Raw genomic sequence first — 27,768 nt, 5'->3', positions numbered from 1 at the left:
TAAACTGCTATGTCAGACTTTTCATTTATAGCTTTGATTATGCAGTGGCTTAAAAGTTCTTTGGATTAATAAAACCAAACTTCACGATCAGTTACAGTGGTGGCTGACTGAGTCTCACGTTTAAGAGTGAGACTCGCATGTTAACATTAAATGACTATTTAGATGTAGAAATGGCACAAGGCTTTTTAAATTGGAGAATTTTAGTGCTTTTTGAAAATGAGAGCAGGTACACTACAAGCTTTGGTGCACAACTCTGCCAATACACTTCAACCTTGTCTTTACGCCATCCTTAGCATTATGTATCAGGGCTTCCCTGTTACTTGCTTTGACAGGACAGCTACTTTAAAACTGTCTACTACCTTTACCTTTTAAGATAAAGACTGCCATAGAGACTGAAGTGCAGAATACATACAGTATGGGCTGCAGTAATATAGATCTTTCTACCTTGCCTTGCAAATGTGCCTGAACTCTGATTCAGTCTGGTAGAAATATCTGGAAAGGCAACATAGTCCAATACTGGACTGCAGATCAGGAAATCTGGGTGTTTTATTTGTAATTCATTATGTGATCTTCGCGAGTTATGCTTTTCCTCATTTTGTAACTTGACCATAATGTGAGAAATATATGTTGTGTATTAGGTTACATATAAAAGCTACATTAAAAGGTTGCAAAGTCAAGCACCTAAACTTCATGTAACTTCATGATCACTTACTATTTTTACATCAGGACTCCCTGCGTCATTCAGTGCACAAAATGAATGGTGGTCACTGAACGGGGTAGCTGTTGAATATTTCTCTTTACTTGTGCCTTATTTACTGCACACCATCCAAACCCTGAATTCCATACAGAATTATTTCCTCATGGGATTTTCTCAGGAGCTCCTCACCATAGCTGCTGAGTGCTACACAGACATTAATGAATTGATTCAGAGGATCCCTTGTGAGATGATGATATTCCCATTTTACAGATGAGGAACTAAGATGCACAGAGATTAAAGCCAATATTGAAAATTGGGCCCTAGTGGATGCTCTTGACAGAGATGTTACTTTTTATAGCACATACATTAATAGCACAGCTTCCATTGACTTCAGTTGCACTTGAGTGCCCAGTGTGTCTGCAAATGAAGCCCCAAGTTTCTCAAGCTGAGCACTAAGAAAGTGAGAAACAGAGTGGCCACTTGTGAAAAGTTTGATTTGTGACTTGCCCAGCATCAGTTAGGAGCTTGGTGGCAGAGGCATGAATAGAACTCAGATCTTCAGGGTGTCAATGTATTTCCCGAATCATGAGGTCATCCTTTCAGTTCCTGCAGTCCCCTACATTACAGGCAGTCCTCGACTTTACGATGTTCGAGTTACGACGAACGGCACTTATGACACTTCTACATTGACACCCTGATTCAATTTATGACTATAGGTTTTGAGTTTACGACGCTCTGTCCAACATGGAGTAGATTGCAGTTCCGACTTACGATACAATGTAAGGAACCAATTGTGTCATAAGTCTGAGGACTGCCTGTATTTACCTCACACTTCCCAGTTTCTGCAACAAATGACACAGGTCCCTCCAGACAAAAGCCTCATCCACTATACAACCTTTGAATTTATGCTAAATGAAGCAGAGGTTCTGTGAGAAAAGTGTGCGATCATGCAATTACAGACTGTATTGTGTACATGCACAAGGAGGATGAATTAGGATTGCACAGGAATCCTTAATTCTGCCATTTCCTAAAGTTTAAGTGCTTGACTTTGCAATCCTAATATTATTTGAACATAGCTTTTTGTGTGTAATTTCCTCATTTTTAAAAAGCAAACTTAAAAAAAAAAATCTGCTATTTGGAACCATATTAAGCCCACATGTGGTTTGTCAACAGGATAGGAACCTTTAGATCTGCAGCCCAGACCTCTGCTATTTGAGGTAATGGGATAATTGGTAGAAAGCATAGGCTCTTAAACTCTCTATTGGCCAGTCACTAAAGAGAGACACATTTTGCCAGTGAGTTTCAGACACTGGCTGAAAACAGAAGAATGTTGACTCAGGACTCTTGGCTTCAATCCATGGTCTGGAAAGGAATGTCCTCAAGTGGTTTCAGACCCTTCTGCCTCCTGTCCCCTAGCATGTCACTGTGTCCTTGCTGCATGTCATCCATCTGCATTCCAGTCAGGTGGATTCTTCCTTCTCCAATTTAGCCTGGGCACCACCAAGGGGGAGCACTGAAGGTATAGGGGAGACTGTCCCTGCCCTGTTCTAGTACCCAGCACTAAAGCATCCCCCAGCAACTGCTCCTCCTGGATGCTGTTTCTCTCTTTCAGCCCCTTGAACTTGATCTGTGGGATTGAGCATGCTCAGTACAAATGGAATCTTTGGAGAAATTTGCTGCCAAACTTTCTCTGTTGAACATGGACAAACGACAGTTGTCAGAAATTTAACATTCAGACAAGTTGGAATACATTTTTCACAAGGACGACAAAAGGCATCCCTCTGATCCAAGTACCACCACCTTGCTGAATTTCAAAGCTGCTTCAAAGTATGGAAATGCTAGAGCTTCTCAATGAAATGTTAGGAGAATGTTTTCACATTGGAAAAAAATATTTCCCTAACCTAATCCTTGAAAATCCTTAGCTGAGCTGTTTGCTGCGTCTCTCTCTCTCTGTCTCTCTCTCAAAAAAATTAGCCAAAGGCAGAGACTAGCATGGAAATTTGGCAGAGTTGTAAACCACTGAAATTAAGTGTTAGGCAACCTTAGTTAAAGCCATTGCTGCCAGTTTTGCCTATAATAGAAATATTTTTGGAAGCTTTTTAAGAAATCCCACAGTTAATCCTTGCTTACATGAAGAAAAATAGAATTCATATCTAGATTCTGACGTGCACTACTTAGAACATATTTGACACTGGAGGCAGTAATGGTCTGATCTCACTTCTTATGTGATCAGTGGAAGAAAAATAGCTCTATTAAAAACAGCAGCAACAAAATCTTGCACTTTCTGCCTCTGCACTTCTCAAATATCCCACTGGACAGCAGAGGTGGCCCCAATGTGTCCAGGCATGGATCAGAGGCAGTCTCCTCTATGCTTGACTGCAAAGTGCAGGTGCCTCATTTGATGACGGTTATTACAAGAGGAAGAAGAATAAACAGCCCAGTAGCTTTCTCCTGCCCTTGGACTCTCTGCGGGAAAGAATCTCTGGTCTGAAATTTCCCTCTCTCCCCCTCCACTGAAGATAAAACTAGTTTGTTTCCAGTTGTGGCTGCTGCTCAAGGTGGATGAGGAAAAAGGTAATTAAAATATGCACACTCTTCCATGGCTTGTGCTAAGATAGTCTTTACATTAAAAACCATTGAAGAATAATTTGGACCTTCTCTTTCCCTTTAATTGCCTATTTAAAAAGATAAAATGTGGACAGTGGAAAAAATAATTTAAAAAATAGTAGTGTGAAGAAAGTAAGACGATGTTCCATCATCTTAATGTATGTGGTTGTTTGGGAGAATTTCAAGTTTGAAACTTCATTGGCCAAATAAGTCAGAGCTTTTATCTAAGATGTTAATTAAGGGAAACACCTGGTTGCTGTTCTCTAAAGATTTTTTTTTTTCTTGTAACTTGTCTCAATATATTTAAATGACTCCTGTGAGGATAATTAGCGAAATAACTTGATACGGTAAAAGCTGTTTTATCCGGCATGTTTGGGGAATGGGGGTTGCCGGTAAGTGAAAAATGCCGGTTAACTAAGAGGGAGGGAGTTTGGGTGAGGGAGAGGGCTTGTGGCAGGAGGTTAGGGTGCGGGAGGGAGTTTGGGGTGCTGGATCTGGGGGGTGCTTACCTCGGGCAGCTCCCAGCAAGCAGCAACCTGTCCCTGCTGCTTCCTAGGTATAGGCTTGGTTAGGTGGCTCTGTGCGCTGCCTCCACTCGTAGGCGCCACCCCCTCTGCTCCTATTGGCCGTGGTTCCTAGCCCATGGGAGCTGCGGAGCCAGCACTTGGGGCGGGGACAGGGCGCAGAGCTGCCTGCTGCACCTCTGCCTAGGAGCAGCTGGGATTGGTTGCTGCTTGCAGGGAGCCGCCCAAGGTAAGCGCCCCCCAGATCCAGCACCCGGAGCCCCCTCTTGTGCCCTAACCCCCTGCCTTGAGCCCCCTCCCGTGCCCCAAGCTCCCTCACAGAGCCTGCTGTCTGCACCTTGTCCCATATCTCCAGCCCCACGCCCCCTCCCACACCCAAACTCCCTCCCTCTTAATTAACCGGCATTTTTCACTCACTGGCAACCCCCATTTCCCTGACATGCTGGAGAAAAAAGCTTTTACTGTACTGTCAAGCCATGGGTGAACTAGTCAATGTCAGCATGATGTGAGACTGGAGCGCTTTTAAAGAGGATTAAGCTTTCTGGAAAGTAATTTGGGATAGATTCTGCTGGATCCGTTTTTTGCTGAACAGGGTTGCCACACCTCTGATTCTTTCCTTTCATGAGGCATCATGAATGAAATAAGGTTCTCTGTCCAGAAACAATATGGAGTTTGCAGGATGTCTTTTCCCCCATCCTGTACATTTTACTGTGGAAAGGGAGCCAGTTGGCCTTAGTAATCTGTGACAAACTTGACACATTATCTACCTTTTGGGCCATATTTTTTAATTTGAAGATTTTAAATATAATTTCCAAAGACATCCTAGCCTTATTTTTAATGTACAGTTATGAAAGGTGTTTTTAATACTGGACACGGTGTTTTCAGATGTTTGGAAGTACCTGGGTAAATTCATGATTTGTGCTAAAATTGCCTCATTGCCCTGCCTATTGCTTGATTTGACTCGGTTAATGTGATATCGTCATCTTGAATGTTTGCTCTTAAGGTGGTGCTTCTGTGATGCCGAGTTACATATGCTCCTTGATCTAGTTCCACACAGTACTTTGTATTAGATTTTCGCTTCTAATTAAGAGTGAAATTCTTTTACTTCAGACGTACTATTTTCCAGTTAATTTTCAGTTGGTCGCTTTTTAAGACTTTTTTAATTGGACATTTGCATGGAACATGTATTGCACAGTAACAATTGGTTTTCTTACTGAGACTATTCAACCCAGTTGATGTTTGTATAAGTGCTTCCAAGCTGAAAAATTATTTGAAAATTGTGTCAAAAAGATGCAATTCCTTGCCTTAAAAAGGGTACTGTCAATTTGAAAAGACCGTTTTCTTCCAGGGTGGATAAAAATGGATGATTTAAAAAAACACACAAAAATGGATTTTTTTGATAAAATGCTTTTTGAAGAAAAAACCTATGTAAAGATAGATACATTATAGCTCAAAGATATCTCATCATGGAATAGGGATTATAAATTCTAATTCTATAGTATGAGACAATATGTTTATATAATGTTTAAGAAAAGTTTTGTAAATGAATTCCAATAGTTAATGGATTAGGGATCCAATTTTATGGGGTTCCAGGGGCTTCTGTATAGGTTAATCTTTCTATCTACCCAATGGGACTCAGTGCTCAGTCTAGAAGATACCATCAGAGATGCTTAGTTTTTCAGTTCTCAAACTATGGATTTGTCTCTCCAGCGATAACATGCTTTTTAACAGCAAAAATGTTTTTTAAATAAATAATATATAGAGGAGAGAAATAATAGACCTCAACCCTATTGTCCCTCTGCAAATTTGTGTACACAGAGTCAATCCCTGACCCCTCTCTAAAAGTGCAAAGTTTCAAAAAGTTCAATGAATAGAAGATTTTGGGGGCGGAATAGATCTGGACAAGGAGAAGAGGTTTGGAGATAAATGTGAGAAGAGAGGGACAGGCAATAGAAACAAAAGTGAAACTGTTTGAACAGCATATTCCAGAAGTCTTGAGATCTTTCTGACTGTAGCCTTCATTGATTTGAGATCTACCATAGCAGTCTCTCACTAGAAGGAAAACCTATAATGGCAGCAAGCTATAAAAGAGACCCAGTTTGGGAATATTTTAATGAAGTTCCTCTACTTGTGGGTAAGACAGGCATGCATGCAAAATGCAAACAGTGCAACAAAGAAATGCAAGGCCTGGTTGTGCGAAAACATCATGAGAAGTGTTTCTTTTCAGGAGGAAGCTGCATTGAAGATGATGAAAGGAACCTCAGTTTAAAATGTATAGTGTGTACCTTTTAAAAATGAAACCTACATCTATCTCTGAGTTGTGAAGAATATGCATTAAGGTTATAAGAACCAACAAGAATGCACTTTTATGTAGAAATCCATGATTAAATAGTCTTCCTGACTAGTGATTTCAATCAAATCCACCCTGTTTTCTTCTCCAACTTTGTGCCCTATTTGAACTCAGGTCAGTCCAAAACACTCTCCTTCAAATCCTTTAAGACACTCTGCCATGATGCCTGTAGAGACCTGCCAGGTGGTGAGCTATGTTGTGAAGACAGCTTTCTTGTAGAAATACATGCACATATTGTTAATTTACCTTTCCCCGCCTGTTGCATCTTGTCATTAAACTAGATTTTAAATTCTGAGGCAAGAACTGTATATTTACTACATAAGCAAGGGAGAGAAAAAGCCTTTAAAGGACGACAGACATTTTCAGCTGAATTTTTAGGGGGTGGGGAAGTGGAGTGGAGAGAACTCATTTCCAAAAATAGAAATTGTCAGTAGGGTATATATCATGATCACATGGAAAAAAATCTCTTGGCGGGCAACACTGTTTAATAGCTTCTGGCTAATTGCTTTGCAGACAAGAAAAAATCAATGCAAGGAAGTTCTGACTTTCATATGAACAGGACGTTAAGTGGAAAACACTTAAATACGGTACACCAATGTGTAAGCGAACACTAGCTTGTAGTGTTAGGTTTCGTTTGTGTCTCAGCCTTCTAAAAAATTGCTTTGAAGGCTTAATGGTAGCTGTGGTTTTTTTTTGTCTTTATATTTAGGAAGTCCACATTATTAGTGTCAGGTTTCTTCAGCCTTTATTGGGTTGATAGAACAACATAGGACCACAAATTATTAATGTTGGTGCTACTGAAAAGAACTGGAGCCCCAGATAATCTGCCCAGTTCCCCACCCCTAACCCTTTTACATTTCTAGTCTCTCTGATATGAAAATGTAGTTTTTTGGTCAAGGTTGCCTGCTAAGAGTTGTTCGGGATGCTAGTGCAAATTGGTTTCACAAAGAGTTGAAACATATGCATTTGAAAGGGAAAAGTTTTGCTTTGACTTTTTCCAGGAGGTTCTGGCTAAACTTGTGAATGCTTTCCTGGCTGAAATCAGATTTGTCCAAAGTTGGGTCCAGACTACCACATCTTGAGTACCTGAGAGCTCCTGAATCAGTTTACTTTAAGCTCTGAATTGATTCTGGTATCTATAGAGCAGGGCATGTTTGCACTCCACTCAGAACATATAAAGTAATTAATTGTGGCAATGGGGAAACTCTTTTGTATTTGGTTTCCTAAAAATATTATTTTTGAGCATTTTTCATGTATTTGTATTACATAGCACAGAGGAGCCCTGGTTGTGGACTAGGACCCCATTGTACTATTGAGTGGCTGAGTAGTCCACAGTGAATGTTGACTTTGGTCCAGTTGCCCAATGAACAGAGATGCACCCATTAATTTTTAGTGTGCATCTAGACACCTTCTCTTCCTCCCAGTTCTGCTTTGCCTTGTCTCATGCTCTCTTCTTCTAGAACAGCAGTTCTCAAAATTCTGGAGCCCAGTGATCACTTCAGGTTTTTTCAAAAACTTTTGCTCCCCTCTCAAATGCTTTCAAGCATGATACTGTGGCTGTGATGGAAATGGAGAACAAAGATCAATTTATGGGTGTACTAAAATATCAGTTGTAGGAAGTGCTTAGCATACATTAGCTAAAATACTGGTTTTGCTTGAGAAGCGGTGAAATGTGGTGTGTTCTGATATTCTAAAACAGAAAATTGGTAAAATGTTTTTAGTACTAGCAACGGTAAAACCAAGAGAATGGCTGCAATCCTAAAGAAGAATGTTGATAAATTGGAGAAGGTTCAGAGAAGAACCCCAAGAATAATTAACAGATTAGAAAACATGCCTTATAGTGTTAGACTTAATGAGCTTAATTAATTTAGCTTAATGAAGAGAAGGTTAATGGGTGACTTGATTACAATCTATAAGTACCAACACGGGGAACAAATATTTAATAATAGGCTCTTCAATCTATCAGAAAAAAGTATAACATGATCCAATGGCTGGAAGTTGAAGCTAGACAAATTGAAAGCATAATTAGTGAACGGTGAGAGTAATTAACCATTGGAACAACTTACCAAGGCTCATGGTGGATTCTCCATCACTGACCATCTTTAAATCAAGATTGGATGTTTTTCCAAAATATAAACTCTAGGAATCATTTTGGGGAAGTTCATCATGAGCAGAAATAACATTTGGGCTGCCACCTACTTTGTTGATTCCGATGTCCTGTTGTATTTATGCCTCCTTCCCCTGGACACACTCACATGTCTGGTGACCATATCTGACTGAATCCTGACCCCCATCCATGTCTGGCTGTCTGGAAAACCATAGCTGGAGTTCCAATTGCTAACATAGCTGTTCGCATCAATACTGCATTAATACACTTTCCATGGTTTCCAATATGGGAGTGAGGTTAATCTCATGGTTTCACATACTAAAAATCTCCCCAATATTAAATTTGGTTTGTTCTTTTGTTGTTAACTTGTTTATTATAAATTGCTAAATTGTATAACTCTAGGTTAAGCACTTACTCTTATGCTAAATGTTAGGCCTTCTGCTAACTATCTGCTGCTTAAGCTAACAATACTTAAACTAACAGACTTTACTAGGCCTCAACTTATTGCAAAGCCTATCTCAAATATTAATTTTTTGTTTTCCTACTACTGTTACAGCTCTAACTTCTATTTTACTATCTTAAAGCATGTTAATATGCCTTAGCACATGATATACATTTTAATATTGCTCCCTAAAATCAGGTCACGTGTTACAGGTCAGCAACATTTATTCATGAACTTTATGATGATTTTGAAAAGGTTAGTTTTTCCTGGTTTTCTTAATTCTTTTCCTTTTCTACCATTTGTACCCACCAGTATCCCGTCCTCGACAGCAGATGGTATTGTATGCTTCAGAGGATGGTACAGGAAACCCTATATCAGAAAGTTACATAAAAACCTGACCAGAGAAGCTTCCTAGCCTCATTTTTAGTGGTTTCCTTGTGCCTTGAAACATGAAAATTGATAAGTCATGCCACTTTGTGCCTAAATACAAATTTCAGAACCTGATTTTAAATAACCATTTTTTAAAATCTTAACCACTCTTTGCACATGTACTTTATTTTCAGTAAGGTATCACATGCAGAAATGTATACGCAAGCAGAGGTGAATTTGTACAATAGTACTGGGGGGGGGGAGGGAGAAAGAAAAATTATATGTTAACAAAAAACACCACCCAAATTCTCTTAATGAAATATGAAGGTTGAGAAATTAAATACACAAGTTAATATTCATAAAACAGTAAGTCATATTGCTGCTTTCGTGTATATTCAAGGTTGATTATACATTTAACTGAATAAAGTGATCTAATTACTTTGTCAAAAGTATAACCCAGTCAAGTTCCTGTTGTATGAACTTTTCAGTTTCCTAAATCTGATGTGCTTAAAATCTCAAGCTTAATGTTAACCTCTCTTCACCTGCTACTAATTTGCAGTTTGCACATGTTACCAGAGTTGAAGGTGATGTAGTACTATGCATCCAGTGATTCTAGTCAGGTGTATACTGTTTAAAATTGGGAGGTTATTGTGAAAAGTCCATCCATGCCCACTGTGCTGGATTTTCTAAGGGAACTAGAGATCCTGGTTCTCTGTTTGGCTGAAATAAAAACATGACTGAGTAATATTTTGATATACCCTTAATGCCTGTCACTTGAAAGAGCTGACACAACCCAAACAATTAGTTGTTGAAAGAAACTTTCAACATCTTTTCAGATTTAGGATTTTAAATTTCAAGATAAAATTCATGATGTGTTAAACTGACAAACCATCTGGACACCAATAAGTTTAGATGGAACCGGATAGGAGTAACAAATCATTGCAGTGACTTTAGCTGACTTAGCAATTAAAAAAACTAAGGTGTTCTTTGCCAAAGCTATTGCATTGGGGTAGCATGGTTTAAATTTGAAATATTGTAAAGCTATTCTATTTGAAATACATTTTATGACACACTTGGCCAGTGATCACACTTGAATTTTGATGCATTTCTCAGAATCATCTTTGTCTCATACCTCTCTTTAAAAAAAAAAAAAAAAAAAAAAAAAAAAAAATTGACTTGTGAAAATAGATACTAATTAATTTATCTTTCTGGTTTTCCTTTTTAGGGGAATTATTGAAGCTCGTTTTGTTTATGTCTTTGTTCTTGGCATAATCTTCACTGGAACCAAAGATTTACTCAAATCACAGGTTATATCTGCAGACTGCAAGACCAAGAGCATTGGTTTATGGGAAGTATATAGTGGATTGGTTCTGCTAGCAGCCCTGCTATTTAGACCCCATAACCTGCCAGTTTTGGTGTTTTGCCTGCTGATTCAAATGATAATGACACGATGCATCTGGAAGCCACTAAAATTTGATGCAGCTCAAATTACTATTATGCATTATTGGTTTGGCCAAGCTTTCTTCTATTTTCAGGTAAGCTCATAATATGGCATCAATGAAAATAATGTGTGTAGTTATTCTACCATGTGTTGTGTTAAATTGCACCATAAGGCCTGATCCTGCAAAGACTCAAGTCAGTGGAACTACTCATGCAGGATGAGGCCCCTAGGTTTCAGTTTACTTTATTCTCCACCAACCTAGTATGGAATAATATTTGCACATACATACAGAAAACAAATAAATAGTGCTAACTTGCGCGCGCATATATATATATATATATATATATGTACAGTGCTGTTGGCAAGAACATGAACTGAGCTAATATAAAATTGCAGTCAATTTATAACTTTTCTGGTCTATTTTAGTCTCTCTCTAAAGGTTACTACTAATAAAATATAATATGGTAAAATCTATCCAGGCACATATGGGGAAGGATAGCTTCTGAAAATAGTGTGAAAACTTTCAGAATGTTTTATTCTTAATATTAGAACACCAACTAATTTCGTGAAGGAATAGAGCTTCAGAAATAAAGTATATACAAAAGGAAATATGTAAAGTTCATTTGTGGAGCAGGAGGTATTAATAGTGGTAGTTTCAGTGGGCAATGGGAAAACTCAAGGGTTAAGTGGACTAGCATGAAAATTTTAAAAGCTTTTGAAAAACGTCTATGGTCCATGTTAATTAAGGTGTTTAATAAATAATTTGAGATGATGTTTCACCAAATTCTCAGAAGTGCTTTGATTTCCTGCCATAGTATAAATATTTACCGCCACTGATTTTTTTCAAAATGGAAAAAGATCAGGTAACTCCAGTAAACGTCTTCATTGTGGACTGTAACATTGGCAAAAACACTGGCATGTAAAATCATGTTCATTCACCCTGCTTGGATCATGCTGGTTTGTATAAAATATTCCACTTTAATATGGAGTCCTAGGTGCTACTGAAATACAAATAATTAATATAAGAATGTTAACTGACTTGATTAATATTTAAAATAGCAACAGACAAATCTAGTTCTGTCCCTGACATGAGGTATACAACGCCTCTGAACTGGAACTGTATGAAACTTGGATGTAGTTTAGGTGAGATGAAAACTATTTTAAGAGTAATTTCAGTCGGGAATCTGAAGAAGGGCCAAATTCTGCCATCCTCAATCAATACATTGAACTGTACCTTACTCCCTGAGGAGTCTCATTGATTTCAATGAGTAGAGCTGCTCCATTGTGAGTAAGGGTGGCAAATCTAACTCTCAGGGTAATATTGGGGATCTAGAATATAAGGATATTCTATTATACACCTCTACCTCGATATAACGCGACCCAAAATAACACGAATTCGAATATAACGCAGTAAAGCAGTGCTCCGGGGGGGGGAGGGCTGCGCACTCCGGCGGATCGAAGCAAGTTCGATATAACGCGGTTTCACCTATAACGCGGTAAGATTTTTTGGCTCCCGAGGACAGCGTTATATTGGGGTAGAGGTGTATATAGACATTGATTTGGGAGGGTGACATTTTTCCCTCTTTTTCCTTTTTGTGCTGGTCCCTGGCTACCTCAACCAGCATTTCCATCCCTGTGGAAGGGAGATGTGGATTGCATTGGCTTCCTTCTGAATGAGAGACACATTGTGGGGAGAAGGGGGCGGTCAGTCATAAGGAATTGCTGTGCCTTTTTCTCCTGCTATATGGGAATATATTCTATATGAGGTGTGAGGGTTGCTGGCCGTGCTTTTTGTCAGGGAAATTCTCATGGACACTCTTTCTTAACTTTTATACATGATATTTTTATTGTAAAATTGGGGAAATCGTTGTCTTTAGAGGAAAGACGTTAATTTGCCAGTGGGTGGATCCGTATAATTAAGGGGGGTTATTGAGACGAAGATGCGAAAGCCGGCTTAATTTGACTCGTGTTGCTTTTTCGCTTTAATTGCTACATTGTGTTAGAAGATGAAGAAAAAATAAATAAAAAAATCAAGCTTATTAATCAACTGTAACAAATTTAATGCGGTTAAATCAGCATCTTTTTTATGTGTCAGGTTGTTACTGTAAGTCAATAGCTTATGAACCTCAATGAATTTTCAGCAACCTTGACTGATTATCATTATTTTCCTGAGCCTCAAGCCATCCACTCCTTCCATCGGATCATTAATTCCCTGGAAGTGCCCTGTGGCTTTATCATTGCTGTTTAATTCAGAGCATACAGTGACAATAAAAGTAAAGGTTACTTTAGTCTTCATTAATTATAGAGAGCCCTAAAAAGTGTAGACCATTGTCTTCATGCTGAAACCTGATGTTTACAAGCAGTGACAACTTAAAGTAAATAATGTCTTTAAAAAGTCTCCAAAACCAGCTCAAAAGTTGAGGTTTCAGTTAGTATTCCACGGTCGGCTTCATAATTAAGAAAATAGCAATTGAAAATATCTGGAGAGGTTGATATTAGTAAAACTTTATTCAAAAGCACTTACAATGTAAAATTGTCAGGAATGGATGACCATTGGCAGATGAGGCTTCCATTTGATTGCATTGGTCAGACTTGGCTACTTTACCTGTCTTTGAAACAATGTGCCTACAAGAAGGAGGAAGGAAATTGTAGGCTAAAACCTTGAATATTGTTCTTGCCTTTCTTCTTTTATTTCATATTAAATTAATGATTGGATTCAAATAATTATTTAAAATAACTCTTGAGATTTTTCTTGCACAACCTGCTTGTACAGCTATTTAGTCTGCATGATGCTTTAGTTACTAAAGCCAGGCATGCGTTTAAGGCAGGTCTTGAGGAAAAGCAAACAGAAGAACACTAACATTCTGTGTCATTAAACTAGTGTTAAAGCAGATTGGAAACTCGTTAGTCTGACATACTGCCAGTGTCACAAAATGTCATCAAGGCAATGCAACTGATAGCTTCCAAATAGTGAGAGGTGCTTCTGACCATATGAAATTTCATGTTTTGAGCAAAATGAGTGCTGCTTTCAGAGGCATATGCTTGCCTCCCTTCCGTCAGACTTTTGAACATAAAGGAGTTATTCTCCACAGCATATATGCTATATTAATGTAGTTTTGCATTTGCCAAAGATTTGTTTTAATTCTTGCTTGTGAGCAAAGCTTCATGCTTCAAGGGTTCCAGGGCATGATGGATTACCACTGAATGTTTTTCTGCAACAATGAATTATCTCTAGCCATTTCTACCATATTGCCATGCCATAATAATCTAGTAAACTAATAGTGTTTGAAAGATTTCAGTAATATTTTTGAATAAAAGCTGACATGCTGTGAATTGTCAAGTTATTTATGTATTCTGTAGAGAATTAGAAATTGTAAGCTTTGGAAATCCAATTCAGTACCATGAAATAATATAATATATATGGTATGAAGTATTTTATCTTCTACTGTTCCTCCTCCCCCCCCCCATCTTATCTCGTTGGCATCAGAGTACAAGCAGAATGTTTCCTTCATTACTACTTATCTGTAGTCCATCCTTTACTGTTCTTCCCTTCCCCCCTCATCTTATTGCCGACCATTAATGTTACACCTCTCCCAAGACTGGGAGATTAGAGTATGCATGTCCTTCTTAGAACATCTTTGTGGTGCTATGAGAAATTACACTGTAATGGACCCTAATTCAGACCATTGACTACTATTTCTTATGCATGTCTCTATTCATAAACATAGACAACTTACGGTAAGTTGCACCCTGTCAACAAAAGTGGTATGAAGTTATAGCACCCTCACCTAGTCTCTTACACTCCCTTAAAGAATTACTACAGTGTTGTACAATAGTGATCAAACGGCTGACTGTGACTTATTCAACAATGAGGAAACATGTAAGACTTAATGAATAATTTAACAAAGGTATTTGTGACAGTCCAGTTAGATAGATGTGGTAAGTTGCATATATTGTTCCTTCGTCCACTAGAACTCTAAATTGGAAGCACCATCTTCTCTTGGGGAAAGAGGAAAAATCTCTCTGTGAATTTAGTCCTGAGAATGCTAACTGTCGGACTTTCTTTCTTTTTGAATTATGCATGATGGCAGTTTGATATGGATGACATTCTCCTCAGGACTAAGACTAAAATCACCAGATACAGTTCACTGTGTTGCTTGGGTAAAAATTTTTTTGTGTTGATTCATTAAACGAGAGGTAGATGTATTTGAAGAAAACAAAATAGGACAAGCAAATAGTCACTTTTTATTTGTTTGTGTTCCTCATTCATGTACTTAAAGTAGAACCTCTTTCTCGTAAGTTTTAGTTAAATCCAGAATAGTGATTGAGGGCTCAAAGACCTATTAAGCCTTTAAACCTACATGTTAATTAAACTCTTTGATATGTACTGTTTCATTTTGCCTTTCAGACATCTAAGTGATATCTTTGTTTTATTTTCAGGGAAACTCAAATAGTATCGCTTCAGTGGATATTTCAGCTGGTTTTGTGGGATTAGACAACTATGTGGAAATACCAGCAATTTTTCTTACAGGGTTTGCAACGTATGCAGGACCTTTGCTTTGGGCCATTCACTTGCTGTGCTACTTGAGTTCTGAAGTTAGCAGGTACTAAAATCTGATAAAATTAAAAGTAATAAATGATTATCACAGATACAGAAAAGCATCCACATGATGTAAACCCATTTAAGAAACTGGAGCTCATATGCCTTTCCCCCGCTAACCTTAGCCCTTTGTCGCTCTTCCTGCCTTTTTATCGTTCACTACTCTTACTGACTCCCTTATTCCTCACCCTATTTTTATTCCCATGTTTTCAAAAAGAAAAAAATGGATCTGGCACAGGTTTGTTAATCATCTCCATGTTCGTATGTGTGGTCTTATATCCCCATCCCCATTCGTTCACCTGTCACTTAGATTGTGAGCTCCCTGGAGCAGAGACTCCCTCTCTTCATCTGTGTCAATCTATACAGTGCCCAGCACAGTGAGGTAAAACTGCGTTTGGGTCACTGTAGTACCGTGACGGAGAGAAGTAAGACAATGCTCCTGTAATTTTTTTACTTCAGTTTCAGGTTTAAAATTTGAGGTTTTAAGAACATTTTGAAAACTTTACATTTGGCCATGTACAGTGTTCATGCAGATGGGTATCCATCTTCTAGTGATTTTCCAAAGGGAGAATGGCTTGTACAGCATGTTTTTAGAATGCTTTTATAACAAAGATGAAAACTAAAATTTTGTAACAATGTTTTTGAGGTGGCCTCTTAAATGGAAGCTCGTATTGAATTGGTTGAATAATGTGCTTCTGGAGCAGCATAAATATTTCTCAGTTTTAGGTTAGATTTTTGGAGACTGAACAAATTTTTCCTTCCTTTATCAGTGTAACCATAGCAATGGCCCACTGAGTAATCCATTCAGAGTTTAAAGAATTCATTAAAGAAAATGTTGCATGTTTTCTGTAACTATTTATTTTTAGAAATTTTAAATTCTGTCAAAGGGATTGATGTTTTAGGCCTAATGATTTTGTATAAATTAGGAACACTTTACACTCAGAAGTTAGCAAAGCATTTAACATAATCATTTTTGGACTGTTGAAAATTTGGGAAGGATAAATCTCCAATTCTGGAATATATTTATACATTTAAAATGCAAATACATTTTAAAATAAAATATTTGAAAATCAACTTCATTTACTTGCCAAGGCCCAGATGCAAAGTTCAGTTTGCTTCTGTAGCAGCTGATATCACACATGTACAAACAGTGTGGGAAACACACTTAAAGTTTCTGCTGTAGGAAACTGAGATCTCCTTTACTGTTGTCACAGAAACCAGAATCCTAACCTCAGCACATAAGTAAGAGATGTCTTGATGTTTAGCACTTCCAAGTCAAACGTCTCTAAGTGTTTCTTCTAATGTCTGTGTTTTGCGGATGAAAGTTAGACTAATAGCATTGGTTTGAGCCAGGCGTTGTGCTGGCTTACGCGTCTGTTAAACAGCTCTGCCAATGCTTAGTTCTGAACTGTGACATCACTTGGTTGAGCTGTTTTCCCTTGGACAGCTCTATAGCTCACTTAGATATATGGCCATTGTTTGTTGTCATTGATTGGTTAAGGTCAAATGCAGCAGACCAATGTTTCAGCTGAATATATTAGGTAGAACTTGCAGCATCTTTAGCCTTTCAGGGTTTGTTTGAATCTGGGTGCTGCAGATACTGTCAGGTTGGGTCTGTCTGCACTACAGGTAGACACCTGCAGCTGACCTATGCCAGCAGACTTGTGCTCATGGGGGATAGGCTGTGGGGCTGTTTAATTGTGATGTAGACATTCGGGCTTGGGCTGCAGCCCAAGCTCTGGGACCCTCCCACCTTGCAGGGTCCTGGAGCCTTAGCTCCAACCCGAGCCCGAACGTCTGCATTGCAATTAAACAGCCACTTAGCCCAAGTCAGCTGGCATGGGCCTGCTGCAGGTTTTTAATTACAATGTGGACATACCCTGTATTTTTTCCTTTTAACCCAGGGTTTTGTAATTTAGCAATTCAATGGCTATGTCCTTTGCTCAGATTCCACTTTCCTTGGAATTAAGGCTGGAACACTGGAGAGGGGAAAGGGGGTCAACGGGTCTGAATCGCTACTTAAACATATTGCAACTCTAGCTGTTAAAAATCTTTTTATGTTCTAAACATTCTTTATATAGACCTCTCGTTAAATATTTTGTGAGGCATTTTTAAATATGCCTAGAGGAGCAGTAAAGTTGCTACTGCCTTTCCAATTTCCTGTTGTGCCACTCACTGATTTTCAAATTCTTTAAAAAGTTTGAATCAATATTTTAATTGGCCTGATGAGCTTGATTTCAGTGTGTACTGCTGAATATCTCCTGGAACCCGGAAATGAAAAAATGGTTTTACAACCTTCATCATCTTAGATTTTAATAAATCTTTTGTACTTATATTGGCACAGTAGACATTTAGTTGAATATGAGTGCCTTTTCAGATATTGTAAATGGAAATTGCACAGAACAATAGCATGCTAATAACTATAAAATGTTTAATGTTTTTAACAGTAATGTCATTCAATAAACTAAGTTTGTTGCTAGTCTAATAGACATGCCAAAATAAATTAAGGGACTTATTACTTAAGTTACTGTAAAAGTATTACAGTGCTGACAAAATAAAACTAGGATATGTTGGCTAGAGGAAATACTGTAGCGCAAGACAGCTCCTTCCCCATTTAACCTTCTGACAGTTTTATCCCTAGCTTGCACCTTATCTAAAGTAATCCTTTTACCCCCTGTATAAATTCAATGACATGCAATGCTCATACAACCCATTTCAAAGTCAATTTTTCTTAGCTATAAAGAGGCAAAGCAAGAATTTGCTCTGAATTGCAGTAATGATACCGCTTTTTAAAATGCGGTTACCGCTGCTCATGTCCATCAGCCTCGGGAGGAAGAATCTAAAGAATTGTTCCCACCATGTTAATGTAATAACGTTATAGCGAAGGAGGAATCCATGGGGCTCATCCAGGTCCTACCTCCTGCAGTAAGCCTGGCCAGTTCTAAAACCTACACCAGAAACATCTACATGTCTCTCTTGTATAGAGCATATGCATGCCTGGAAATAGCTTGAGACTAGGAATAAGTGTTAACAATATGGGAAAGAACTACAAAATATCTTGTTTTCTTTGATCTCTCACAACACATTATGACTACAGGAGAGGCAGGTGAATTTCCTTTGAAGCTAACATTGCACAAGTGACACCCTTTTGGTCATTCCAGTGAGCTGCGATTTTGACATTTCCAATGAAGTCTCCTAGGGTGCGTCTACACTGTGTTTTGGAACTCAGGGGAACGAGCCTTCCAGCCAGAGTCGAAAGACTTGGACTAGCAAAGGTCCTGCTAGTTCCCTGTTTGAAGTTGTGGCTTGGGCTAGAGCTCGGGCTCTGAAGCCTAGGGAGCGGTTTGGGCTTCAGAGCCTGAGCTCTAGCCTGGGCTGCACCTTAAAAGTGCTGGCTATACAGCACTACCCTGAGTCTGTTGACTGCGGCTGGAAGGCTCACTACTGTGGGCTCCAAAACACTGCGTAGACATACCCCTACGAGCCTAGTTCTGCCCTCGCTCTTGGCCCATGTGACCCATTGCTACCAATATTATTACACAGTCTGTATGTTAAGGCAGGATTTGGTCATCTGTTTCTAAGTGAGAACTATGCAGCCAACCAGGGTTGCCTACCATCACTTGTGTCACAAATACGTGACAAGTTGCTTCAAAGTTGACTGAAACATAAATGTCATCTTCTCCCCCTGTGGGCCAACTATGCAGCCAAACTTCAGGAGATGAAACACACTGCAATTGGCAGTGGGTAGAAGTGAGCCCTGAATTTATAAATATCTGTTTTAAAAGTTTTACTAACAGATACAGGATGTGCGTATTCTAAGGGGATTGGGATTTAAAATATTCAAGAAACGTAGTCCTGCGTGTCAGAAATAAGTTTTGTACTGTGTAGTGTCTAAGGACTCAATTGTAAGACAGGTCCTCCTTGTGCTAGATCCTGTACTTACGCATAACAGATGGTCACTGCCTTAAATACTTGGGTCCGGAGTGCCACTCCCAATCATGCTGAGTAGCATCTTATTATGTGAATATTTCCACCGGAACCAAGAGAACTATTTGTTGAGAGAGGTACTACTTGACAGGAATAAGGGTGGCAGAAGCTGGTGTTCAATATTTGACTGTTGTAACTGTTCTCTTTCGTTGAATGTGATTTTCAGTCAAAAGCAGAGTGCCTATGGATTACTGGCTTCTGATCTTAGACTTTACAGTATCTCGTCTCCTGGTTTTTTTTTCCTCTTCTAGGAAGTATGTTCAGTAGTGAATGGTTTATTTTGCCAAGCAATTTCCACCGTCTCTACAGACCTACTGCCTGTTGTTTATTGTGCTTCCGAGAGATTGCCTGTGTAGTGTGGTTCTATTACAAAAACATCAGTATCTGATCCTTTATTAAATTTCATAAGCTATTTTATGTGACCAGCATTTCCAACTCCAGTTGCAAAGGCTGCAGAAATTAATTCTCATAGGATGAAGTGGTTCTGTTCAAGAATAAATACAGGTACTGATGAGGTCCCATAGCGGAGCCAACTGCAATACTAACAGTTTATAGTCATAAAAAGAAGCATCAGAGGGGTCGCCATGTTAGTCTGTATCCACAAAAACAACGAGGAGTCCGGTGGCACCTTAAAGACTAACCGATTTATTTGGGCATAAGCTTTTGTGGGTAAAAAACGCACTTCTTCAGATGCCTGGAGTGAAAATTACAGATACAGGCATAAATATACTGGCACATGAAGAGAAGGGAGTTACCTTACAAGTGGAGAACCAGTATTGACAAGGCCAATTCAATCAGGGTGGATGTGGTGCATTGATGAGGAGGTGTCAGTACCAAGAGAGGGAAAATTGCTTTTGTAGTGAGCCAGCTACTCAGTCTCTATTCAAGCCCAAGTTGATGGTGTTAAGTTTGCAAATGAATTGTAGCTCTACAGTTTCTCTTTGAAGTCTGTTTTTGAAGTTTTTGTTGCTGAAGAATGGCTACTTTTAAATCTGTTATTGAGTGTCCAGGGAGATTGAAGTGTTCTCCTACTGGCTTTTGTATGTTACTATTCCTGATGTCTGATTTGTGTCCATTTATCTTTTTACGTAGAGACTGTCTGCTTTGACCAATGTACATGGCAGAGGGGCATTGCTAGCACAGGATGGCATATATCACATTAGTAGATGTGCAGGTGAATGAGCCTCTGATGGTGTGGCTGATGTGGTTGGGTCCTAAGATGGTGTTGCTAGAGTAGATATGGGGAACAGAGAAGACAACGGGGTTTGTTACAGGGATCGGTTCCTGAGTTAGTGTTTCTGTGGTGTGGTGTGTAGTTGCTGGTGAGTATTTGCTTCAGGTTGGGGGGCTGTCTGTAAGCGAGGATTGGCCTGCCTCCCAAGGTCTGTGAGAGTGAGGGATCATTTTCCAGGATAGGTTGTAGATTGTTGATGATGCACTGGAGAGGTTTTAGCTGGGTGCTGTATGTGATGCCCAGTGGTGTTCTGTTGTTTTCCTTGTTGGGCCTGTCCTGTAGTAGGTGACTTCTGGGTACCTGTCTTGCTCCGTCAATTTGTTTCCTCACTTCCCCAGGTGGGTTATTGTAGTTTTAAGAATGCTTGATAGAGATCTTGTAGGTGTTTGTCTCTGTCTGAGGGATTGGAGCAAATGCGATTGTATCTTAGGGCTTGGCTGTAGACAATGGATCATGTGATTGTCCTGGATGGAAGCTGGAGGCATGTAGGTAAGTATAGCGGTCAGTAGGTTTCCAGTATAAGGTGGTATTTGTGACCATCACTTATTTGCACTGTAGAGTCCAGGAAGTGGATCTCTTGTGTGGACTGGTTCAGGCTGAGGTTGATGGTGGGGTGGAAATTGTTGACATTCAGGTGGAATTCTTCAAGGGCCTCCTTCCTGTTGGTCCATATGATGAAGATGTCATCAATGTAGCGCAAGTAGAGGAGGGGCGCTAGGGGACAAAACTGAGGAAGCGTTGTTCTAAGTCAGCCATAAAATGTTGGCAGATTGTGGGGCCATGCAGGTACCCATAGCAGTGCTGCTGACTTAAAGGTATCCCCAAATCTGAAATGGTTGTGGGTGAGGACAAAGTAACAAAGCCCAGCTACCAAGTGTGCTGTGGCCTCATCAAGGATACTGTTCCCGACAGCTTGTAGTCCAACCTCGTGTGGAATATTGGTGTAAAGAGTTTCTACATCCATGGTGGCCAGAATGGTGTTTTCAGGAAGATCACCAATGCATTGTAGTTTCCTCAGGAAGTTGGTGGTGTCTCGAAGATAGCTAGGAGTGCTGATAGCATAGGGTCTGAGGAGAGAGTCCATTTAGCCAGATAAATTCTGCTGTAAGAATGCCAATGCCTGAGATGATGGGGCGTCCAGGATTTCCAGGTTTATGAATCTTGGGTAGCAGAATATCCCTGGTCAGGGCTTTAGGGGTGTGTCTGTGTAGATTTGTTCCTGTGCTATAGCAGGGTGTTTCTTGAGCAGATGGTGTAGTTTCTTTTGGTACTCCTCAGTGGAATCAGAGGATAGTGGCCTGAAGAATGTGGTGTTGGAGAGTTCCCTGGGAGCCTCCTGTTCTTAATCCGACCTGTTCATGATGACTATAGCAACTCCTTTGTCAGCCCCTTTGATTATAATGTCAGAGTTGTTTCTGAGGCTGTGGATGGCATTGTGTTCTGTACGGCTGAGGTTATGGAGCAAGTGATGCTGTTTGTTCACAATTTCAGCCTGTGCATGTCTGTGGAAGCACTCTATGTAGAAGTCCAGTCTGTCATTTGACCGTCAGGAGGAGTCAATCCAGTTATTATTGGAAGTGGACCACATATACCCTGACTTAATTGGCCTTGTCAACACCTGTTCTCCACTTGTAAGGTAACTCCCTTCTCTTCTTGTGCTAGTATATTTATGCCTGTATCTGTAATTTTCACTCTATGCATCTGAAGAAGTGCGTTTTTTTACCCACAAAATCTTATGCCCAAATAATGTTAGTCTTTACGGTGCCAACAGACTCCTCGTTGTTTCTGTGGATACAGACTAACACGGCGACCCCTCTGATACTTGGCACCAGTTTATAGTCATAATACTGTTAACTGACATTAGGCATGGGTAGGAAGGAGCTGCTTCCTTCACTGACTTTGGTTCTAATGTTCAGTATTTTTCCATGGAAAATTAAGAGTTTGGACAGGAACTGTTAGCAGAACTCTAGGGAGACTTGAAAGGCCTCCCAGAAAAGCCCTAGAAAAGATTACTTATGATAGTTCTAAGTTATTTCTATCGTTAGTGGAACAGGCTGTGTAAACTACATAATGAAAAAACAAACCCAGGGTTGTAGAACAGATTAACAAAAATTAATGAATTATGTAGAATGTTTTCTAAAAGTTGCATAGTGTTAAGGGACAGCAGTGACAGCTGGGAGCCTGAAACTTTAAGTGGGTGCCCTTGAGGTAGAAGGGGGAGGCGGGGGTCAAAATTACAGTTAACCCTGAAACTGTGATAGTTATACCATCAGAAGGTGACCTTCCCGCCCAGGATGCAAAGGACAGAAAGGTGGAAGCCACCCTATGGAGAGACTTCGAGGCTTCTTTAGCAGCTGTAAGAGACTCTTTGGCCCTACCTGCTTCCCCAGAGCTATTGAGGTCTGGCTAGAATACCTAAAGTCTCAAGACAGGAAGGACCATCCTGACTACCTGTCCATCTTTAAGAAAATATCCCTAGCATTCACTTCTGTTACAGATGCCTGCATGAACGTTATGTGACTTGCAGCCCAAACTATGACGTCTAACTTAGTAGCCAGGTCCCAAATCTATTTATGTCCCTGGGTAGCAGAGACCATTTCAATAAATCCTGGGGACCTCAAAGTTCCCAGGCACTCTCCTTTGTGGGGAAAATTGGATGAGATAGTGGAGATAATGCATCTAAACTAAAGCTGGCCCTTTGTTCATCAAACAGAACTCGGACTAGAAGGCCAACAGACTGAAACATTCCCTTCGCTCATTCTCTGGCTAGAACTGCAAAAGAAGGGATAAAAGTTATTCCAGAAGAAACCTTGGAATTCCTACTTGGATAGCAAGGCCAGTGGTACCAGCAATGTATCAAAAAGCTGGATAATAAAATATTGGTTCATTTTAGCCCAGTTTAAGATTAGTGGACAAAATATCCCATTTCTCAGAGGAATGATCTCTCGACCACAGACAAGTGGGTATAAGAGAGAGAGAAGCGTTGGTTACTCGAAGTCAGGGCTCCAGCTCATCCATTCACTCCTCTCAGGAAATCCTGTCAGGAAGGAACTTAACCTGTGGAACTCATTGCCAGGGGATGTGAAAGCCAAAATTATAATTGGGCTCAAAAAAGAACTAGATAAATACATGGAAGATAAGTCCATCATTGGCTATTAGCCAAGATGGTCAGGGATGCAACCCCATGTTCTGGGTGTCCCTAACTCTGATTGCCAGGAGTAGGAGTAGAAGATAGGGGATGTTTGCCTGTTCTGTTCATTCCCTCTGAAGCACCTGGCACTGGCCACTGTGACAAGACAGGATTCTGGGCTAGATGGACCATTAGTCTGACCCAGTATGGCCGTTCTTATGTAAGCAATTCATCACATACTGCAACACAGAATTAAGCTGTCAGAAAAGCGGAAAACAATTCACCACAATGGAGAGCATTGAAAAACAGGTATACTCCTGTAATTACTTCCCCCTTGGCTCTTTATCACTTTGCACATTCCTTCTTGCCATTCTTCATTCCTTGTAATTGTCCTGTATCTTCGCCCCCTAGGAAGCAGAAAAACCTTTGGCAAAATGAAATCGAGCAGCAACTTTGCCCTTCCTTTCTCTCTCTCCTTTGTGCACAGTAAAAGCTACATGCTGATACTGAGCTCTTACCAGTGTGGGTTCCTGCGCTATTAGAGAAGCATGCTAGAGCCCTGCGTGGAACTAGTCTTTAATCCCACTCCCACTATTATGGCAGCGGGTCCTGCGGGACCCACGGGGTCCCAGTCCCGCTGCAGGGCTCTACAGCATATTGTACTGTGTGTGTCTCTGCACGGCTTTGGATCAGACATCCTCTGACTTTAGAAATGTTGTTTAATCAGAATATTCTGTGATTACAATTTCTAGATGGCTTTTGTGCCTCTTTCTCTAGGTCACATTGGTAATATTCAAATCCCCTTAAGTACCCTTTTGGGAAATGCTGAATGAAGAATGCAAGCCACAGCCTAGCTAATTATCAAGGAAAGATTGTGAAGTTTTGTGTGTATCATCAAATGAACGAGTCTTTTGAAAATGCCCTCCGGCTATCAGCTCACACCGTATCCCTCCAGTGAGGCTCACAGCATACACCCCTAGTTTTCAACCTGTGCTCCCCAGACCCCTAGAGGTCTGCAGATTCTATCTAAGATTTCCAGAGTGGTCTGCACCTCCATTCAAAACTTTTTAGGAGTCCACAAATGAAAATAGGATGAAAACCACTGGCATACACAATTCACTTCTGGTATTGAATGACATCATGCCGTAAAAAGGTTGATACATTGCTTCCCCTTCCACAGAAGACCCACTTCTGGCCAAACATCATTTGTGCATTGCCTCGTTCACATAATGGTATGGATGGGCTACTGACACCTGCATGATTGGTGCAGTCTTTTCCCACTTGGTTCAGTTTCCTGACCGTCAATATGCTTTTGCTCACCTACCTGCTGCCCAGTGCATGGGTACCAAAATAAGTAGGCACAAAGCAATGACTTTCTAGACAACAGACTGGACTAAAGGACAAGAGCAGTTATTAAAACTCCAGCACTTGCAAGGTTTTACAGGGGATTAAAGCATGATTTAGAAGTAGATTTAGAGGCTATTTGGCATGTCTGAATATAATAAAGGTATTTTAGAAAAGTTAATAAAAATGATAGTTGTGGGTAACTGGCCATAAAGGTGAACGGAACATTGCATTGATAAATACTAGTTTCAGAGGTTGGGACACAGGGGAGATTAGCTAGTTGGGTACCCAAGGCTTCATCTCAATTTAAAGGATACCATTTGGTCCTGTCTGTTACTAATTTTGACTGTAACAAGATTCCCCTGATTCTACTATAAAATGTAGTATAGATGGTAGTTCATTGTCTTCCTCTGACTTTTTTCTCCTATTCGGTCGTCACCTTAATTTTAAGAAAAAAGAACAGGAATACTTGTGGCACCTTAGAGACTAACAAATGTATTTGACCGTAGTCTCCAAGGTGCCACAAGTACTCCTGTTCTTTTTGCGGATACTGTACAGACTAATGGCTGCTACTCTGAAACCTTAATTTTAAGGGCTTCTTTTGTATTTAGTGTATCTAATGTGCTGAGAAATTATTTATCTTCATTGCAAGGAGCAATGGTCTCAAGTTGCAGTGGGGGAGATCTAGGTTGGATATTAGGAAACACTATTTCACTAGGAGGGTGGTGAAGCACTGGAATGGGTTACCCAGGGAAGTGGTGGAATCTCCAGCCTTAGAGGTTTTTAAGGTCAGGCTTGACAAAGCCCTGGCTGGGATGATTTAGTTGGTGTTGGTCCTATTTTGAGCAGGGGGCTGGACTAGATGACCTCCTGAGTTCTCTTCCAACCCTACTCTTCTATGATAACTGAACCACTTTGTTCTCAAATCTGTTTTGATTGATTCTCAAGTATACAGGATAAAATGCTACATATTAATAAAAAGAGGCAAAAGATAAAATATGGAAAAAGATGGGTTCATCTTTTAAGTAAGTACATTGGCCAGCACCTTGTTCAGAAAGAACTTTCAAACCTAATGCTGTGAAACAAATTTCAATATACAAAGGTGAGATTTAAAACTTACCTTGATAAACCCAAGATAAAATCAAATATAGAAAACATAGCTTAAAACTATAATCACTGGTGTGTATTACTAGTTATGGCTAGAGTTCATCAAAGTTTAGATGAAAGTGAAATGTGTTGGGAACCAAATGGGAGCATTCGCATGTGCCTGGCCTGGTTGTGCAGTTATGTGTGCTATAAGTAGTACAGGAAGTGGCATGTAAGAGCCAATAAGTCTGGATCCAGCGATGCAAGGTTTTGGGAGCTGGGGGATTGTGTGGGTAGGCTCAGCTTGGTTCCTCTCTGGTGGGGTTTGGATGTCCCATCTGGGTCCTCTCCTCTTCTTTGGCTTGTTGGCAGCATCACTCATTGAGAAGTGGGCGGAAGAGATAACGAGGAGTCCGGTGGCACCTTAAAGACTAACAGATTTATTTAGGCATAAGCTTTCGTGGGTAAAAAATCCACTTCTTCAAATGCATGGAGTGAAAATTACAGATACAGGCATAAATATATATTGGCACATGAAGAGAAGGGAGTTACCTTACAAGTGGAGAACCAATGCTGAAGGCCAATTCAGTCAGGGTGGATGTGGTCCACTCCTAATTGATGAGGAGGTGTCAATACCAAGAGAGGGAAAACTGCTTTTGTAGTGAGCCAGCCAGTCCCTATTCAAGCCCAAATTGATGGTGTTAAGTTTGCAAATGAATTGTAGCTCTGCAGTTTCTCTTTGAAGTCTGTTTTTGAAGCTTTTTGGTGAAGAATGGCTACTTTTAAATCTCAGACGGGTAACTGTGTTAGTCTGTATTCACAAAAACAATGAGGAGTCCGGTGGCACCTTAAAGACTAACAGATTTATTTGGGCATAAGGTGCCACCGGACTCCTTGTTACTTTTAAATCTGTTACTGAATATCCAGGGAGACTGAAGTGTTCTTCTACTGGCTTTTGTATGTTACCATTCCTGATATCTGATTTGTGTCCATTTAGCCTTTTACATAGAGACTGTCTGGTTATAGGAGATTGTGCAGGTCTTTTTTTATTATTGTTCCTTTCTTTTAATGCTCTGATCAGCAATAAAATAGGTGAAATTTAAGTTACTGGAATTGAGTTAACACCTCATCGAGATGAGTGGGGGTAATTCATACCTTTACATTGTCTGCAAACAGGTAGTTGTCCCTGCATTAGTTCACACTCTGTTCATATTTTGAAGGTTTTCTTTACAACCCTAATGGCTAGAGGTTTAAGTTTTTTTTTTTTTTTTTTTTTTAATGAAAACTCAAATTCTGGAATGCCAAATAGCAGCTTTGGGAGAGGAGGGGAGTACCAGCTTGCCAGTCTGGTCCAATGCAGCACACACTGCTTGTTAGTGTGATCTTTAGTTCTCTTTTAATCTTGCATGGCTAGCCATAAGCAGTGTTTTCTTTAGCTTCCTGATGACATGTTCAGCCATGCAAACAGGTGAAAAGGGTTAACAGTCCACAAATCTAGGCAAGAATCCTTTTAAGTTCAAACGTCTCTGGTTTCTTGTTTTTCACCTTTGAATGAACTTTAATCTTTCTCTGAACTGTACCCAAGATAAACTGACATTTTTAATCACTTAGCTGTATATAAGATTAAATACTGTATTGGGATACCGTCCATTGTTATGTAAGGCTTGGGTATCTTCCTTCCCCATGCTACTCTGGCAAGCTATCTCTTGGAATGCGTAACTTTGAAACTACTGTTTATTGTCATATTTTGGGAAGGCAAGAGTGGTCCTTAATTAAAATAAATCAGTATTCAAAGTAATTGGTGCCTGAAAGTAGACTGAACAGCTTGTGTTGGAGGGAATCAGATGTAC

General features: G+C 39.8%; 1 protein-coding gene across 2 annotated transcripts in view; it reads left to right on the top strand.

Annotated features, from left to right (window-relative positions):
• PIGG (phosphatidylinositol glycan anchor biosynthesis class G) overlaps positions 1 to 27,768 on the top strand; it is a 121,221-nt gene that overhangs the window by 74,039 nt on the left and 19,414 nt on the right. For both annotated transcript variants that reach the window (XM_054031688.1, XM_054031690.1), the window contains exons 11-12: positions 10,322 to 10,631; positions 14,978 to 15,141. In XM_054031688.1, coding sequence (XP_053887663.1) covers positions 10,322 to 10,631; positions 14,978 to 15,141 — 474 coding nt within the window. The remainder of the gene's footprint in view (positions 1 to 10,321; positions 10,632 to 14,977; positions 15,142 to 27,768) is intronic.

The sequence above is a fragment of the Malaclemys terrapin genome, chromosome 6, assembly GCF_027887155.1.
Source record: "Malaclemys terrapin pileata isolate rMalTer1 chromosome 6, rMalTer1.hap1, whole genome shotgun sequence".
Taxonomy (NCBI): domain Eukaryota; kingdom Metazoa; phylum Chordata; order Testudines; family Emydidae; genus Malaclemys; species Malaclemys terrapin.
This window is presented reverse-complemented; position numbering and strand designations above follow the sequence as displayed.